Source organism: Callospermophilus lateralis, chromosome 3 (genome assembly GCF_048772815.1).
Source record: "Callospermophilus lateralis isolate mCalLat2 chromosome 3, mCalLat2.hap1, whole genome shotgun sequence".
Classification (NCBI taxonomy): domain Eukaryota; kingdom Metazoa; phylum Chordata; class Mammalia; order Rodentia; family Sciuridae; genus Callospermophilus; species Callospermophilus lateralis.
In genome coordinates this window covers 87886674-87905877 of record NC_135307.1, presented here as the reverse complement: position 1 = coordinate 87905877, position 19204 = coordinate 87886674, and the positions used below count along the sequence as shown (strand labels likewise).

At 37.1% G+C, this 19204-nt stretch overlaps 1 protein-coding gene across 1 annotated transcript in view; it reads left to right on the top strand.

Moving 5' to 3' along the window:
- Positions 1–19204, top strand: part of Exd1 (exonuclease 3'-5' domain containing 1) — a 60831-nt gene that overhangs the window by 17270 nt on the left and 24357 nt on the right. Inside the window, exons 2-6 of the mRNA XM_076848498.1 lie at positions 1472–1657; positions 5900–5968; positions 9585–9642; positions 9928–10055; positions 18042–18100. Coding sequence (XP_076704613.1) covers positions 1525–1657; positions 5900–5968; positions 9585–9642; positions 9928–10055; positions 18042–18100 — 447 coding nt within the window. The 5' untranslated portion in view covers positions 1472–1524. The remainder of the gene's footprint in view (positions 1–1471; positions 1658–5899; positions 5969–9584; positions 9643–9927; positions 10056–18041; positions 18101–19204) is intronic.

Genomic DNA, 19204 nt, shown 5'->3' with positions numbered 1-19204 from the left:
GGGCTGAAGCAAGGGTCTGGGTTATATAGGCTTCGTTTAGGGTGGAACAGGAGGGTAGTTTTGGGGGTTCATTGTATTGGAGTGGGCTGATTCATTAGAGTGAGATAGGAATGTGAATAGGAAATTTCCTGGGACTTATTGTATTGGGGTCAATTGACCCATGGGGGTGGTTAGGTGCAAGTCCCTTTGTGTTCCTTCACTCGGGCTGAAGTCTGGGCTTTTAAATGACAAAAACTTCAATTTTACCTAGAAAAGGCATAGGTGGGAATGTCCTTGGACTTAGTCTCCATATCCTCCTTGATCCCAGTCTTTTTAAAAAATTTTTTGAGACAGGGTATGTATAAGTTGCTGAAGCTGGTTAATTACAGGCACATTTGCTACCACACCCAGCCATAAGCAGCTTTTGTAGTACAACAAACATTTACCTAGAGTTCTAAATACAAGGACATCTAAATAACAGACTTGTTGGATAAGATACTTAAAAAAGAAAGAGTTGATCTTTTAAATGCTAGTATAACACTGAAGAACTTAACAGCATTTACTATAAATGAAAGTTATTCTATAAGGTGAAGTTTTTTTCTTTGTACTTTATTGTTATAATTCTAATGACAGTGCTTAATTTTTCCTTTTTTTTTTTTTGTACGGGAAATTGAACTCAGGGGCACTCAACCACTAAGCCACATCCTCAACCCTACCTTGTATTTTATTAAGAGACAAGGTCTCACTGAGTTGCTTAGCACCCTGCTTTTGCTGAGGCTGGCTTTGAACCTGAGATCCTCCTGCCTCAGCCTCCGGAGCCACTGAGATTATAGGCATGCACCATTGTGCCCAGCCCGAAAGTACTTAATTTTTGCAAAAACATTTGAATGTATGGCATGTGGTAGTTTGATCTGTCAGGCTACACATGACCAGTTGGTGACTGGAATGGGCCTTATAGTGTGACATCTTGGAAGCCAAAATGGTAATGCATAAATTCTGATAGTCTAACATTGATGCCTTGGTTGGTAACAGTGTGTCACACTCTTAAAATATTAATCCAGAAGAGGTTACATCCCAGACAGTTCTGGGTAAACACTTACTGCAACATGTGTGGCAAAGTATTCTTGCCAATATCAGTTTCTTTCATTCTTTTTTTCTTTTTTTGTCAAAAACAGCACAGTGTGCCATTAAAGCAACTCTAAATGTTCTGTTTGTTCTATTTAGCTACACTTTCAGTAGAAAGAAAGGTGATATTATGCTCATCTTATAAAGGAGTCAAACCTCTCTTGCCCCAAGTCTTACAGTTTTTAGTTTCCTTTGTATGAATTTGAGTTGTGCTTGCAATGGTTCTTTTCTCATTAGCATTCTAAAAAGATGAACAAAAACAAATTACTCCTTCTTTTATTTGTATCCCTTACAAATAGGAGAGAAGGGAAAGTAATATTCAAAATAGTCTTTTTAAAATCATAGATCTCCTTAATTAATTTTCAAGTGTTTGGCTGCTTAAAGAAGATTATTTGAAGACTTCTTTTGGAATCAAAGAGCATGGATCCCAGCAGTGACTACCATTTCCTCAATCAGATTTTGTGGAGAAGAGTGAAACTCACATTGGTTTGTGGCATCTTCGAGGGCGTGCTCCAGCATGTGGACCCTAACAAGATTGTTGTCCTGAAGAAAGGTCTTATTTATTTCTCATATTCTTCTGCCTTTTAAGAGATGACTGAGTATGAGTGATGACTTTGGGCTCCATTAGCAACTGGACAAGTGACATTATTCCTATTTTAGGGAGGGATGAAAATAAGATATTTCTTAACAAGCAGCATGTTGGTCCTCATTTCTATACTTTTATTGACATGTTAGTGGAAATTTCTAATATATAATTTTTAATTGGGTATTTCTTTTCTCTACATAAACATCTTAAATTAAAAATAAAAAATCTCTTAGAAGCTTTTGGCTTCAACAGACAAATCACAAAGATGGTAAAGCATTAATTTTTCTCAACTGAGTTATATCCCCAGTCAAGAGTTTGTGAGCCACATCCTCAGAGTTTCTGTTTCTTAAGGTCTGGGATGGGCCCAAAATTTTGCATTTCTATCAAATTTTCCAGGGATAGATAGGGATGCTGTGTTTTGAGCCACACTTTTACAGGACTACTGTTCTAAGCAGAGGTATGAGTATGTACACATACATAAAGACATTTAGAAAACCTAAGTAAATTTCAATATGAGGATATGGAGAGAGGTAAGAATAGAGAAGTAAGCAGATCGGGCAGATCAGAAGGACTTGAAAATTATACTGTTAGAACATTATTCTGAAGGCAGTGAGGAATAATAAAACATTTTTAAGGGGGAAGCATATGAATTTACAAGTTTGTTGCCTTTAAAAAAACTTTTAAAAAATATAATATATATATATATATATATATATATATTATTATTATTATTTATTTATTTATTTTTTGGTACTAGGGATTGGACCTAGGGACCCTGTACTACTGAGCTACATCCCTAAAACTTTTTATTTTTTATTTTAAGACAGGATCTTGCTAAGTTGCTTAGGGCCTAAGTTGCTGAGTCTGTTCTCAAACTTGATATCCTCCTCACTCAGCTTCCTCAAGTTGCTAGGGCTACTGGGATTCGTACTTTACCCAGCAGTTGCCTAAAAACCTTAATGCTGTGTCTAGAATCACACTTAGCTTCCATTTGAGTGTATGGCATGTGGTAGTTTGATCTGTCAGGCCACACATGACTGGTTGCATGTGTGGCCTGACAGATCAAACTACCACATCCACATGCCATGTTGCATCCAGTGGCTTAAACAAATTAGAAATGTATTCTGTCATATAAAAGAAGACAGGGATTGTGGCTCAGTGGTAGAGTGCTTGCATGGCATGTGTGAGGCCCTGGATTCAATCCTCAGCACCACATATAAATAAACAAAGTAAAAAAATCCATATTAAAAAAAAAAAAAGAAGAAGAAGAAGACAGGTGCTGGGCATGGTGGCACACACCTGTGATTCCAGCAGCTCAGGAGGCTAAGGTAGGAGGATCTTTGGATCAAACCCAGCCTCTGCAAAAAGCAAGATGCTAAGCAACTCAGTGAGCCCCTCTCTCTAAATAAAACACAAATTAGGGCTGGGGATGTAGCTCAGTGGTCGAGTGCCCCTGAGTTTAATCCCCTATTAACCTCCCCCCAACACAAAAAAAAAAAAAAAAAAAAGACAGGTATCACAGGGTTGCTGCGACTTCTCTCATGTCACCAAGGATCCAACATTTTTCTGCCCAACTATCCTTAGCACATTGCTTCAAACCTCTAGGACAAATGATAGCTGGTAGAGTTACAGATAGGAAAACAAGGAAAGGGGGAAAGGATGTTTCTCTCATCTGAGTCTTTCCCCTTAAAGAAATGTCCTGGAAGTTCAATAGTCCACCTATCTGCAGGGTGGATTGGACACATTGAAAACATGAATAAATAGCATGGAGGGGCTGGGGTTGTGGCTCAGTGGTAGAGCACTTGCTTAGCATGTGTGAGGCACTGGGTTCGATTTTCTCAGCACCACATATAAATAAATGAATAAAATAAAAATCCACCAACATCTAAAAAAATAAAAATAAAAGTAGCATGGAGTAAACAATAAGCAGTAAATATCATGTGCTTGTTTCTAAGGTGGTTAGTCCAGGTGTATTTTTTAATAGGCTAATTATAAAGATTTTTTTACATATTTTTATTAGTGCATTATAATTATACATAATGATAGGATTTGTTGTTACATATTTATACATGCACATGATATAACAATATAATTTGACCAATATCATTCCCCAGTATGATTATACAGATTTTATATAGTTGATATAATAAATTATATCTATCATACATACTCTGTTTTTGTAGGGCATAGTACAGGGGATTGACACCAGAGTTACTTTACCACTAAACCCAGTCCTTTTTATTATTATTGAGACAGAGTCTTCCTAAATGACCAAGGCTGGCCTCAAACTTGTGATCCTCCTGCCTCAGCCTCTCAAGCTGCTGGGACTACTGGTGTGAACCACCACACCCAGTTCATATATACTTTTTAATTTTTTTAGTTGTAGATGGGCCAAATACCTTTATTTAGTTAGTTTTATGTGGCGCAGAGGATGGAACCCAGTGCCTCACATGGGCTGGGCAAGTGCTCTATCACTAAGCTACAACTCCAGCCCCGCAGAGTTGGTACTTTTTTTTTTTTTTAAAGCAGGATTCTCATGGGCACAGTGGCACACACCTGTAATCCCAGCAGCTCAGGAGGCTGAGGCAAGAGGATCTCAAGTTCAAAGCCAGCTTCAGCAAAAGTGAGGTGCTAAGCAACTTGGTGAGACTCTGTCTCTAAATAAAATACAAAATAGGGCTGGGGATGTGGCTCAGTGGTGAAGTGTCCCTGAGTTCAATCCCTGGTACTTCCTCAAAAATAAATAAATAAATAAATAAATAAATAAATAAATAAATAAATAAATAAATAAATAAATAAATAAATAAAAACAGCAGGAGTCTCATTATGTTGCCCAAGCTGATCTTGAACTTCTGGCCTCAAGCAATTCTTCTGCTACAGCCTTTTAAGTAGCTGGGACTCAAGTGTCAACCACTGTATCAGCTGTTTTTTTTTTTTGGAGGGGGCAGGTACCAGGGATTGACTCAGAGGAACTCAACCCCAGAGCCACATCTCCTGCCCTATTTTGTATTTTATTTTATTATTATTTTGGGGGTACTAGGGATTGAATTCAGGGGCAGTCAACCACTGAGTCACAACCTCAGTCCTATTTTGTATTTTATTAAGACACAGGGTCTCACTGAGTTGCTTAATGCCTTGCTTTTGCTGAGGCTGCTTTGAACTCATTATCTTCCTGTCTCAAGCCTCCTGAGACGCTGGGATTACAGGTGTGCACCACCACACTCAGCCCCAGCTGCTGGTTTGTTTTTTGTTTTTTGTGTTTGTTTTTTTAAAATATTTTTTTAGTTGTAGATGGACATAATACCTTTATTTTATTTATTTATTTTAATGTGGTACTGAGGATCAAACCAAGTGCCTCACATGTGCTAGGCAAATGTTCTACCACTGAGCCACAATTCCAGCCCCACCCAATTGCTGTTTTTAAATTAATATTATAAGAAGCATATTCTCATGTTATTTAAAACTTCAATTTAATGATTGGACATTGTAAAGCAAAAGACTTAAACTTTTTTGTACTTGGACTTACAACTATTTTTTTAGGAATAGTTCCTAGAAATGAAATTACTGGGCAAAGGTGAGGGATATTTTATTTTTATTTATTTCAGTACTGAGAATTGAATTCAGAGACACTCTACTACTAAACTATGTCTTTTTTTTTTTTTTTAACACAGGGTCTCCCATAGGTCACAGTGTTATATACCTATAATCTCAGTTAGTTGGGAGGCTGAGGCAGCAGGATTGAAAGTTTGAGGCCACGGGTTGGGAGGCTGAGGCTAGAGGATCATGAATTCAAAGTCAGCCGCAGCAATTTACCAAGGCTGTAAGCAACTCAGCAAGACCCTGTCTCTAAGCAAAATATGAAAAAGCACTGGGGATAGACAGGTCAGTGGTTAAGCACCCTTGGGTTTAATCCTTAGTACCAAAAGAAAGAAAAGAAGAAACGAGTTATTTTAATTTTTGCTGAGAGATATGGAAATAAACAAATAGTATTTCCATCTAGAAAATGATAGCATGACTATATATTGAGGACTTGACACGTAAACTTCTAATTCTCTTACACACAGAAGAGTTAGGAATCAGATTATTGTCTCTGATACTTTTAAGCATATAATATGACATAAAGTAGCAATTTTAAAAAGTATCATATTGCCTCTCAGTTTTAGGAAAATAATATTTATTATTAATCAAATGAATTACTTTCTATAACAGTGAAGAATGTGGAGACAGGCCGGAGTGTTCCAGGAGTGAAGATGTTTTTTGGGCATGAGATTGTGAATGGTGAGAGTTTCGTGTTCCCTAAATTCTGGTATTGGAATTTGTAATAGTAAACTTACTGCTCTCTTTCATTCTAATGTTTGAAATAAAATGAGGTATTGTCTTTTAATATTGCATTTTTAAATTCTCAAAGTTGATGTTTGAGAAATATCCTTTCTTATATTGTTTCAGAGGATGTCTATGAATAGAATAGTCTCACAGAATTAGAATCATTTTGGTTTCTCAGTCTGAGGTCCACTCATAACTATAGAGTCAGCCAGCAAGCCAAGTCAGGAACCTGAATAGGAAGGGTTTGCCTTGGTCAGTAGTCTAGTCAAACACCACACATTCAGCATCTATTCATAATCCCTTTTCTGAAAACTAGAAGTCACATATGTGAGAATTCAGAATTGTTCTGAGTTTTTAGAAAATGCAACATAGACTAGATAACACCCTGTAATAAAACATTTTTTTTTTTTTCTAGAGAAAGGGGTCAATAATCACACTCAGTGAAATGAAGTGGACTATAAATAAGTTTGAAAAGTCAGGTTTTGCCACCAAGAGTTAAAACAAAAATTTTGTTCTCATAGCTTTTTAAATTTTTTATTTTATTTAAATGTAATACTAGGGATTAACCCAAGAATCCTCTGTCACTGAGCTGCATCCCCAGCCCTTTTTATTTTTTGAGGCAGGGTCTCACTAAGCTGCTGAGGCTGGCCTGGAACTTATAATCCTCCTGCCTCATCCTCTCACATCTTTAGAATTACAGGCATGCATTACTGCACCCAGCAACCTTTTGTATTTTGGAATTGCAGGATGTAGTTTGTTCTCCATTTCTTTTGGCCAAAGACATTTAGTAAGAGTAGGTCCAATTGTTGCTTCAAGAGTAGCTATGGAAGCTCATCTAGTCTGCCCTTCAGATAAGTCAAATTCGATAAGAGAAAAACAGTTTGTGAGCAAGATGTACAATACACATTCAAGAACTCAAATGATGCCCTCCAAGGAGAAGTAAAGATCAATGCAGGGTGAAAGGGCAGAGGAACAGGAACTCTGGGATGTAGGGCTATGCATTTCTTACTATTGGAGCAGATCTGAAGAAAGTTTGAGAACTTATGCAAACAAGACTTTCCAGCTGTGTGAAAGATTGCTTTACTTTGTGAGAAAACTAGAATTTAGGAGGAGATAAAAATCTCACCAAGTTAATGATTGCCAATTCAGAGATACTTCAAGCTAGATAGGTCTGGATAGCTACCTCACTATCCTTTCTTACTGAGTATGCTGCCATAAATGCTTTGTACCTTGAACTTCTTTTTATAGTGGTGATGAAGATGGCGATAGTAAAAGTGAAATTATTTTTGCTTTTTTTTTTTTTTTTTTTTTTGGTATCAGGAATTGAAGCCAAGGGCACTCAACCACACAGGGTCTTGCTAAGTTGCTTAGGGCCTCCTTAAATTGCTGAGACTAGCTTTGAGCTCACGATCTTCCTGTCGATGCCTCCCATGCCTCTGGGATTATAGGCATGTGCCACTGAATGAAAGTGAAAATTTTACTTTTTTTTTTATTGTCAAAGGATCCTTATATTATTTATTTATTTATATGTGGTGCTGAGAATTGAACCCATTGCCTTACACATGCCAGGTAAGCACTGTACCACTGAGCCACAACCCCAGCCCTGAAATTCTTACTTTTGTTTTAATAGCCTTTTCAGGGCTGAGTGTGTACCTCAATAACTGTGCTGGCCTAGCATGCACAGGACAGGCCCGGGTTTGATCCCCAGCACCACCAAGGGGGATAAATAGCCTTTGTAGCAGAGCAGAACTTGATTAGAACAGAACTGAATGGTGGTTGAGTTTGTAAAGAAGTGAAGGAATCATTAGAACACCTCCCTAATCCAAAGAAGGCTGACACTAACCAGTTCTATAATCTGTACACATATAATTTATTTTCTCCTAAATTCTCTCTGAGGTCTTGACCTTTATTCATAATTTTTAAGCTCAGAGGATGGTTTTCTCCTTTTTTGTCCCATGGCCTAATCAACCATGAAGGAATTTCCCCAGAAAACACCTTGAGTAAGAATTATCAAGAGCAGGGCTGGGGATGTGGCTCAAGCGGTAGCGCGCTTGCCTGGCATGCGTGCGACCTGGGTTCGATCCTCAGCACCACATGCAAAACAAAGATGTTGTGTCTGCTGAGAACTAAAAAATAAATATTAAAATTCTCTCTCTCCCTTCTCTCTTTAAAAAAAAATTTAAAAAAAAAGAATTATCAAGAGCACAATAATGACTAATTGGCATTTTTAGTAAATTCCAATTTTCTGCCTTAGATTCACTGGTACCAGAAAAAAAAAAAAAAAAAAAAAAAAAGACATTTGAAACACAGTGGCCCTCTGAGAAACTTTTTCCATGAAAAATAAAAAATACTGAATGTACTGTATTGAATCTAAGATGTCAATAATTATAAGATTCTTACTTTTTGAACATTTAGAAAGAAGCTGCAATGCAGCTATAATGTGCAATTATTGTAAATCACAATCAATTTCAGAGCTGTTTAAAATGTGCATCTCGGAATCAATGAAATACAATATTTCCCTAGATTCCCTGAACAATTAGGTTAAAGCTAAATGGTTTCATAATATCCTTGGAATATTTTTCTAGTAATTCTTTTGGGATTTTCACTCTACTTTCATTGCCTTTCATGTCACTGAGCAATAATGGCATTAGCCTGAGAGTCAGTGACAGATCTGTGTATGATTACCCTTCAACAGTATAGTGTGAGGGAAGGCGCATTAGAATTGGGATGAGTAAAACAAAAACTCTAGAACCGATATGAATGACGGCAAAGGCAGCCTTGGGGATGTAAAAGGATAAGGGGGCCATATTGAGAAGTTTTAATCCTGCTAAGTAACCAAGAAGCTTGGGACATAATATTGGGAATCCATAGTACTTTTTTAATTTTTTTAATTCTAATTTGTTATATATGACAGCAGAATGCATTACAATTCATATTACACATATAGAGCACAATTTTTCATATTTTCTGGTTGTGAATATAAAATATATTCACACCATTTGTGTCTTTATACATGTACATAGGATAATGATGTCCATCTCATTTCACCATCTTTTTTGTACCCCTTACCCCTCCATAGTACTTTTTTAAAAAAAAAATATTTATTTAGTTGTAGATGAACACACAGTATCTTTATTTATTTTTATGTGGTGCTTTGGATCAAACCCAGTGCTTTATACATGCGGGGCAAGCCCTTGACCACTGAGCTACAGCCCCAGCCCCTCCATGGTACTTTTGTTTGTTGGTTGTTTTACTATTTATTTTTTAGTTGTAATTGGACACAATACCTTTATTTCACTTATTTATTTTTATGTGGTGCTGAGGATGGAACCCAGAGTCTCACACACGTGAGGCGAGCGCTCTACCGCTGAGCCACAACCCTAGCCCCCTGCATGGTACTTTTGATAGTCTTTTTTGCTGTATTTATTGCTGGCCAATGTAGCCCCCTGTGTACTAACACTTTGCTCCCAATTACTATTTGTAATACATAGTCACACTGGGTCTGTGGGGCTGAGGATGATTAATTGCTTTCTGATTGGAAACTGTTGGAAGCTATTTGGTTATTTTTCAGTGGAACTGCTGGATGAAGTGGAGCAAGGTGCAGTGAGAGAAAAGGCATCTTCTGTTAGGTATGATGGGATAATTTTCTTCATTATGAGGTTTTCCTAATACACAGTAGGGAGAAAGACTTAACTCTCATCCACTAGCTGCTTGATTTCTAAAATGGCCTAAGGGGAGAGAAATGAGAAGGAAAATGCGGATGTCTCTTCCATCTCTAGATAGCATCCTTATGCCCATGTAAACAGTATGTGAAAGGATCCTCTCTTTAATGGAGAACAACAGTCCCTTAAAAATCTGAATATGACAGTAATTAAAAACAAGTTCATCTAAGTGTTGTTCTTTTGTAAGGGTAGTCTAAATACAGAAAGAGCCAGGATAGATAAAATGAAGGATGAAGACCTAAATGTGTGCGAGCCTGCTTCACCTGCCTCTGAGGCGCCAACTACCTCTTTGCTAAATGACCTCAAGTATAGTCCATCAGGTGAGTGCTCTGAATTTTCTAGGCTCTCTTTATTATAGTTCAGAACTCTTTAGAATTGGCATAACCCTGTATCCAAATTCTATATGAAATGCTGAGCAATTGCTTCTAGGCTAAGAATTAAAATAAATATCATTTGATATGTGAATGCATACTACAGCCACGCATTGGAGATACTGCCCTCGTTGAGCTCTGGAGGAGGCAGATACCAAATAAGAATAATGAGTAAAATATATTGTATGCTAGTCCCATATATCAAAGAGGAAAAAAGAAGAATAAGATGATGAGAAGTATTTGGCTAGGCTGATAGAACATCCCTGTCAATCCCTAGTATATCCAAAACAAAAACCATTAAAAACAAGGCATAGTGCTGGCATTGTGGCTCAGTGACAGAGTGCTTATCTCGCAAGTATGAGGTACTGGGTTCCATCCTCAGCACCACATAAAAATAAGTAAATAAAATAAAGGTATTGTGTCCTTCCACAACTAAAAAAAAATATTTTTTTAAAAAAAGGCATAAAAGCCCTGAAATAGGACATGCCAGGAACTCAGACAGCAAGGAGATGAGTGGAACTGGAGCAGAGAAAGAAACAGTAGATGAGACTAGATGAATGGTCAACGAGGAGTTTTTAGATCCTTGAAGGGATATCAGCCTTAACTGTCTGAAGTGAGAAGAGAAGTCATTGGAGAACTTTTTTTTTTAACTAAAAAAAATTTAGTCGGGGCTGGGGATATGGCTCAAGCAGTAGCGCGCTCGTCCGGCACGCGTGCGGCCCCGGTTCGATCCTCAGCACCACATACAAACAAAGATGTTGTGTCCGCCGAAAACTAAAAAATAAATATTAAAATTTAAAAAAAAATTAGTCATTCTAATAGATATGTAATAATATCTCTTTGTGGTTTTAATTTGCATTTTCCTGATGACTAAGAATGCTAAAGGTCTTTTCTTGTGCTTATTTGCCATCTGAATATGGGACATTTTTTTCATAATTTTTGCCCATTTTCTTATTGGCTAGTTTTCTTTCTCAGTGTTGTGAGTTCTATATTCTGGATATAAGTTTTGTTCTCAGAGAAATGCTTGGCAAATGACTACTCCAAATATCTGTGGTTTGACTTTTCCTTTTCTTAAAATATCTTTTGTAGAATGGATATTTTTAATTTTTTTAAACTCTTTTTTAAAAAATATTTATTTTTTAGGTGTAGATGGACACAACACAATGCCTTTATTTTTATATGGTGCTGAGGATCGAACCTGGGTCCCGCCAGTGCTAGGCAGGCACTCTACCACTGAGCCATAATCCCAGCCCGATATTTTTAATTTTGATGAATTCCCATTTATTCCCCTCTCTCTTTTAAAATGTTTTTATGGACACAATACCTTTTTAAAAAATTTAGTTATTGATGGATATTTATTTATTTATTTAGATATGGTGTTAAGAACCTGATTTCATCTCACTCCACTTAGAATGACAATTATCAAGAATACAAGTAACAATAAATGTTGGTGATGATGTGAGGAAATAGGTACACTTGTACATTGCTGGTGGGACAGCAGATTGATGCAATCACTCTAGAACGCAGTATGGAGATTCCTCAGAAAACCTGTGCCTCAAACATGCTAGACAAGCACTCTACCACTGAGCCACGACCCCTTTATTTTATTTATTTTTATGTGGTACTAAGGATAGAATCGAGTGCCTTACATGTGCTAGGCAAGCGCTCTACCTCTGAGCTACTGGGTTCAATTCTCAGCACCACATATAACTAAATGAATAAAATAAAGGTCCATCAACAACTAGAAAATAAGTATTTAAAATATATATATATATATATATATATATATATATACAGAATCTGTTTCTTAATTTCTTAAAATAAAAATTTTCTGGACTTTTAATTGGGATATATTGAATCTATACATAAGTTTGGGAAATATTGACATATGAACAATATTGATTATTCCAATCTTTGAACCTGGTATATTTCTCCATTTGTTTAGATCTTCTTTTATTTCCCAGCAGTGTTTTATAATTCTTAAGAGTTTTAAGTCTCTCATATCTTATATCCTATTTACCCATAATTATTTTGTATTTTAAAAATATTTTTGTGGTTGTAGATGGACAGCACGCCTTTATTTTATTTATTTTTGTATGAGGTGCTATGGATCGAACCCAATGCCTCACAAATGCCAGGCAAGTGCTCTGACACTGAGCCCCAGCCCCAGCCCTATTTCATATTTTTATACTATTATAAATATTATTTTTTTAAAATTATAGTTATAGATGGACAGCATGACTTTATTTTATTTATTTATTTTTTTGTAGTGCTGAGTTTTGAACCCAGTGCCTCACACATGCTAGGCAAGTGCTTTGCCACTGAGCTATAGCCCCAGCCCTATAGAATATATTTTAACTCCAATTTTTCACCGGAAAGTTTTTTTTTGTTTTGTTTTTTTCTTTGTTCTTTTTAGTTATACATGGGAGTAGAATATATTTTTACATATTATACATACAAGTTCATACATGGAGTGTAATTTCCCATTCTTATAGTTGTACATGATGTGGAGTTACAATGGTTGTATATTCATATATGAACATAGAAAGTTATGTCTGATTCATTCTACTGTCTTTCCTATTCTCATCCCTCCTCCCCTCCTTTCACTCCCCCTCTTTTAATCTACCCATCACCTATTGTGAGTCAACATCGACATATCAGAGAAAACATTTGACCTTTGGTTTTTTGGGATTGGTTTATTTCACTTAATATGATAGTCTCTAGTTTATCGGCAAATGCCATAATTTCATTCTTCTTTAAGGCTGAGTAATACTCTGTTGGGTATTGGGTATATATGTACCACATTTCCTTTATCCATTCATCTGTTGAAGAGCACCTAGATTGGTTCCATAGCTTAGCTATTGTGAATTGAACTGCTATAAACATTGATGTGGCTGTGTCACTATAGTATGCTGATTTAAATTCCTTTGGTTATATGCCAAGGAGTAGGATAACAGGGTCAAATGGTAGTTCCATTCCAGGTTTTTTGAGGAATCTCCATACTGCTTTCTAGAGTGATTGCACCAATTTGCAGTCTCACCAGCAGTGTACAAGTGTATCTTTTTCCTTGCATCCTCGCCAACACTTATTATTACTTGTATTCTTGATAATTGCCATTCTGAGTGGAGTGAGATGAAATCACAGTGTAGTTTCAACTTGCATTTCTCCAATTGCTAGAGATGTTGAATATTTTTTCATATATTTGTTGACAGGTCCTATTTCTTCTGTGAAGTGGCTGTTCAGTTCCTTTGCCCATTTATTGATTGGGTTATTTGGTTTTTTTGGTGTTAAGGTTTTTTTTGGGGAGGGCAGGGGCGGAGGTTCGATTGAAGTCAGGGGTACTTGACCACTGAGCCACATCACAGACCCTGTCTCTAAATAAAATAAAAAAGGGCTGGGGATGTGGCTCAAGCAGTAGCGCGCTCGCCTGGCATGCATGCGGCCCAGGTTCGATCCTCAGCACCACATACAAAACAAAGATGTTGTGTCTGTCGAAAACTAAAAAATAAATATTAAAGATTCTCTCTCTCTCTTAAAAAAATAAATAAATCTTATCTGTTTTATGTGACTTTAAAAAAAATAAAATAAAATACAAAAAATCCCCAGCCCTATTTTATATTTTATTTAGAGACAGGGTCTGAGTTGCTTATTGCCTCACTGTTACTGAGGCTGGCTTTGAACTTGTGATCTTCCTGGCTCAGCCTCCCAAGACTGGGATTACAGGCATGCACTGCTGCATCCAGCTCCTGATGTTAAGTTTTTTTGAGTTCTTTATATATCCTGGAGATTAATGCTCTTTCCAAGGTGCAAATGGCAAAGATTTTCTCCCATTTTGTAAGCTCTCTCTTCACATTCTTGATTGTTTCTTTTGCTGTGAAGAAGCTTGTAAGTTTGATACCATCCCATTTTTTGATTCTTTTTTTTTTTTGAGAGAGAGAGAGAGAGAAAATTTTTAATATTTATTTTTTAGTTTTCAGCAGACACAACATCTTTGTATGTGGTGCTGAGGATCGAACCCGGGCTGCACGCATACCAGGCGAGCACGCTACCGCTTGAGCCACATCCCCAGCCCCCATTTATTGATTCTTTTTTTTTTTTTTTTTTAAAGAAAGTGGGAGAGAGGCAGAGAGAGGGAGACAGGCAGAGAGAGAGAGAGAGAGAGAGAATTTTAATATTTATTTTTTTTTAGTTTTCTTGGCGGACACAACATCTTTGTTTTGTATGTGGTGCTGAGGTTCGAACCTGGGCCGCACGCATGCCAGGCGAGCACGCTACCGCTTGAGCCACATCCCCAGCCCTTGATTCTTGATTTTACTTCTTGTACTTTAGGAGTCTTGTTGAGGAATTCAGTTCCTAAGCCAATATGATAGATATTTGGACTTACTTTTTTTTCTAGTAGGAATAGGGTCTCTGGTCTAATGCCTAGGTCCTTGATCTATTTTGTACAGGGTGAGAGATAGAGGTCTAATTTCATTTTGTTACATAGGGATTTCTAGTTTTCCCAGTATCATTTGTTGAAGAGGCTATCTTTTCTCCAATGTATGTTTATGGCACCTTTGTCTATTATGAGATAACTGTATTTATGTGAGTTTGCTTCTTCCACTGGAAAGTTTTGATCAGAAGACTAACATGAGATTGAGGCTGGTATGCTTTCATGCTTGCCTTGCATGCATGAAGCCCTGGGTTCAATCCCCAGCTCCAAAAAAGAAAAACAAACAAAATAATATGATGCGGATATCCTTAATTATTCTCAAAATTAAATGTGAGATGAAAGACATTAAAGTAAATGGTTTATCACCCTGATGTCACAGTATCCTGATTAAATTTGGAAAAAAAGTACACTATTGAAATCCATTAAAAATTATGTCCTAACTATATTTGGAATTTAAAAATGTCTTCTGAGTCATATTCTCAGTAGGTTTATGATTAACTTCTTAAATCAATACATTAAATGTGGCAATAGATATATTTTTATTCCTATTGAGATCTTTTTTGTGAAGAATTTTATGAATAGTCTTATTTATACATTTTTGCATATGAGTATCTCTATCTTGAATTTAGATATGGTACATAGATGGCATATATATACACATACATACACAGATATATGTACATATTTTTTCACTTAAATGGTCATCAGTGTTTATAAATTTAAATCTATGTAAAGAATAAACACAGTAGTGATGTTAAAAAAAATAATGATCTGACTTCTGAGATTTTTATTTTATTTTTGGTACCAAGGATTAAACCCAGGGGTGCTGAGCCACATTCCCAGTCCTTTTTTTTTTTTTTTTTGGTGGTGCTGGTGATTGAACCCAGGGCCTTGTGCATGTAAGGCAAGCACTCTACTAACTGAGCTATGTCCCAGTCCTCCCAGTCCTTTTTTTGTATTTTATTTAGAAATAGGGTCTCACTGAGTTGCTAAGTGCCTTGATAATCTGCTGAGGCTGGCTTTGAACTCATGATCCTCCTGCCTCAGTCTCCCAAGTAACCGGGATTAAGGCATGCACCACTGCACCTGGCCTGAATTCTCTCTTTTTTTAAAAAATATTTTATTTTTTAGTTTTCGGCAGACACAACATCTTTGTTTGTATTTGGTGCTGAGGATCGAACCTGGGCCGTACGCATGGCAAGCGAGCGTGCTACCACTTGAGCCACATCCCCAGCCCCCTGAATTCTATTTTAAAAAGCTCACTTTATGCATAAAGTTCCCAAACAGGACTGACAGAAGCATCTATTCAATTTACACAGTAATGAGAAATAATAAATATTTCTATTTTTTTTTTTAAAGCTCATTCTGGATGTTATATGGGTACTGAAAGTGGAGCAAAGGTAAAAACATGGATACCAGTCAGGAAGCTAAGAAATAATTAAAACAGTTGGATATGGTGGCTTTAGACCCTGATGGTGGCAGTAGAGTAAGAAGTGTTGGAATTCTGAATATATGCTAAAGGTAGAGCCCATGGGGCATACTGACAAATATTGGTATGAGATAAAGAGAGGAATCAAGGACAATTTCAAGGGTTTTATAAGAGCAGCTAGAAATGTGAAGTTGCTATTATAATGAGGTAGGAAAGTCTATGAGTGGAAAAGATTTTGAGAAGCTGATTAAGAGTTCAGTTTTGGTCAATTTAAATTTGAATAAAAGCTTAAGATGAGAAGCAAGGTATGAGAAAGGATTCAGAAGTAAGCCCATAATGATATTTATTTAAAATCTGAAACTAGATGAGGTCACCAAGAGAGTGTAGGTACAAAGGGAAAATGTATGTGTCCAGTGGCACTCCGCCTTAGAGGTTGGGAGCTAAAGAGGGACTGGAGATATAGCTCAATAGCAGAATCCTTGTCTGGCATGTATGAGGCCCTATATTCAAACCAACACCACAAAAAAGAAAAACAAGGAAAAGAAGACCTCTACGTTAAATTATTATTATTATTTTTTTTTTAAAGAGAGAGTGAGAGAGGAGAGAGAGAGAGAGAGAGAGAGAGAGAGAGAGAGAGAGAGAATTTTTTGATATTTATTTTTTAGTTATCGGCGGACACAACATCTTTGTTCGTACGTGGTGCTGAGAATCGAACCCGGGCCGCACGCATGCCAGGCGAGCGCGCTACCGCTTGAGCCACATCCCCAGCCCCAAGTTAAATTATACAACTAAATTATTGTTATTTCTACTGAGGATTGAACACAGGGCCTTAAGGCAATTACTCTACTGGGCCATACCCCCTATAATCTAATTATTTTCAATTATATCATTTTAAAAATAATTATTAGTACCTAAAGAACTCTAAAAAATTGGGCATAGGCCCATCTCCACGGCTCATTTCTTTTAAACCATTACTTTGATTTATAAACACGCTTTTTAAAAGTACATGATTGATTGGTGCTGGGGATGTGGCTCAAGTGGTAGTGAGCTCGCCTAGCATGCATGAGGCACTGGGTTCGAATCTCAGCACCACATAAAAATAAAGATATTTGTCCACCTAAAACTAAAAATAAATATTAAAAAAAAGTACAGGATTTGCCAGGTGCATTGGCACACTCCTATAATCCCAACTACTTGGAAGGCTGGAAGGAGGATCACAAGTTCAAAAGCCAGCCTCAGCAATTTAGTGAGATCCTGTCTCAAAATAAATATGGACTGGGGATGTGGCTTAGTGGTTAATTGCCCCTGGGTTTAATCCCTGACTCAATCAATCAATCAATCAATAAAAGTGCATAACTTGAGGTGTTCAAAACAAATCTTTCCAGGTGTGGGAGCACAAGACTATAATCTCAGCCACTCAGGAGCTTGAGGCAGGCAGATTTCATGTTTGAGTCCAGCCTTAGCAATTTAACAAGACCCTCAGCAATTTAGAGAGAGCCCTGTCTCAAAATTAAGAATAAAAAGAACTGGAGATGTAACTCAGTGGTACAGTGCCCTGGGTTCAATCCCCAGTACAAAAAAAAAAAAAAAAAAAGCATATCTATGAGTAGGGAAATATTACAGATTACCACAGGAAATGAATAGATAGTTCATTTGTAAGATTATTGCTGGCATAGTGGCACATACCCATAATCCCAGCTACTCAGGAGGCTGAGGTAAAAGGATTACAAGTTCAAAGCCAGCCTTAGCAATTTAGAACGTGTTTCGGTTAAAAAATAAAAAGAGCTGGGAACATAATTCAGTGGTATACAGTGGTATACCACACCTGGGTTCAATCCCTCGTATTGGAGAGGGGATAGGTTATAGTTAGTAGGACTTTTATCTACTCTCAATGGACAAACAAGATGCTAATTTGTATTTTCTGCAGGAGGGACTGATACAGATGATAATGAAACAACAGTAGACATTTGAGATACAATAGAGTAAGAGTTTATGAGTGTGGCCAAAACTGGTGAGAAGGCTTTTCTATTGCCAAGGAAGATAAATACATTTAATGCTATGCTTCTCTTAATAGAGGAAGAAGAGGTGACATACATAGTCATTGATCAGTTCCAGCAGAAGTTTGGTGCTGCAGTAAGTATTATCCTCAATCATTTCTAATATTGGGAATGGTATTATGTTTGTGTTTCATAGATTTTTTTAAACTTTATTTTATTTATTTATTTTTATGTGGTGCTGAAGATCGAACCCAGGGACTTGCACGTGCAAGGCAAGTGCTCTACCGCTGAGCCATAACCCCAGCCTGCCTGCCTATAGATTTTTTTTTTTAATTATAAGATCTTTGATGCCTGACATGTTTCTCTATTAACTCAACAAAATATTTGGGGTGTTTGCTACATGTCGGGCATTGTTCTGAGATAATCAAGACAAAATTCTAACCCTCAAGGAATTTACATCCTTATATAAGATAGTAAAGAGGACTGGGGTTGTAGCTCAGTGGCAGAGAACTTGCCTCACATGCATGAGACACTCAGGTTGATCCTCAGCACCACATTAAAAAAATAAGGAAAATAAAGGTATTGTGTTTGTTTACATCTCAAAAAATTCTTTAAAAAGACAGTTAATAGATAATTGTGTATTAGCTGGCAGTCATTGCAATGAAGAAAAAACAAGGCATAGAGAATAGAGTGGTGACAGGGAGGTCCTATTTCATATGGATGGACAGGAAAAACTTCTCTGAAGAGATGACATTGGAATAGGGACCTGAAGGAAGTAAGGAAGCTAGTCGTGTGGGTATCTGGGTGAAGAATTTAAGCAAAGTAGAATTAGCATGTACAAAAAGCTGGAGGCTGAAGCGTTCCTGACTTGTGTGGAGGAACAGCAGGGAGGTTAGTGTGATTGGACCACAATAGAGAAGAGTGGTAGGGGATAGAAGTGGGTGGGAGGCAGATCAGGTCAGGCTTTTCAGGATTTTGATTTTGACCTGAGTAACATGGAAAGCCATTGACAGTTTCAGAGAACAGTCAGAAGTTATCTGACTTTGATTTTAAAAGGACCACCCTGGATGCTGTACCTAGGCAGTTTCTCAATAATCATGTATTAATTTGAGAAGTGGCAAAAACTAATTAGCCTACAGACTAGTGCACAGATGGGCTTTAGGAGAATAACTGAACTTTCTGTTGGATGCAGGCTTGTACATGTGTGTGTGGGGGGTGCATTTTTAAAGGGAAGAGTTTC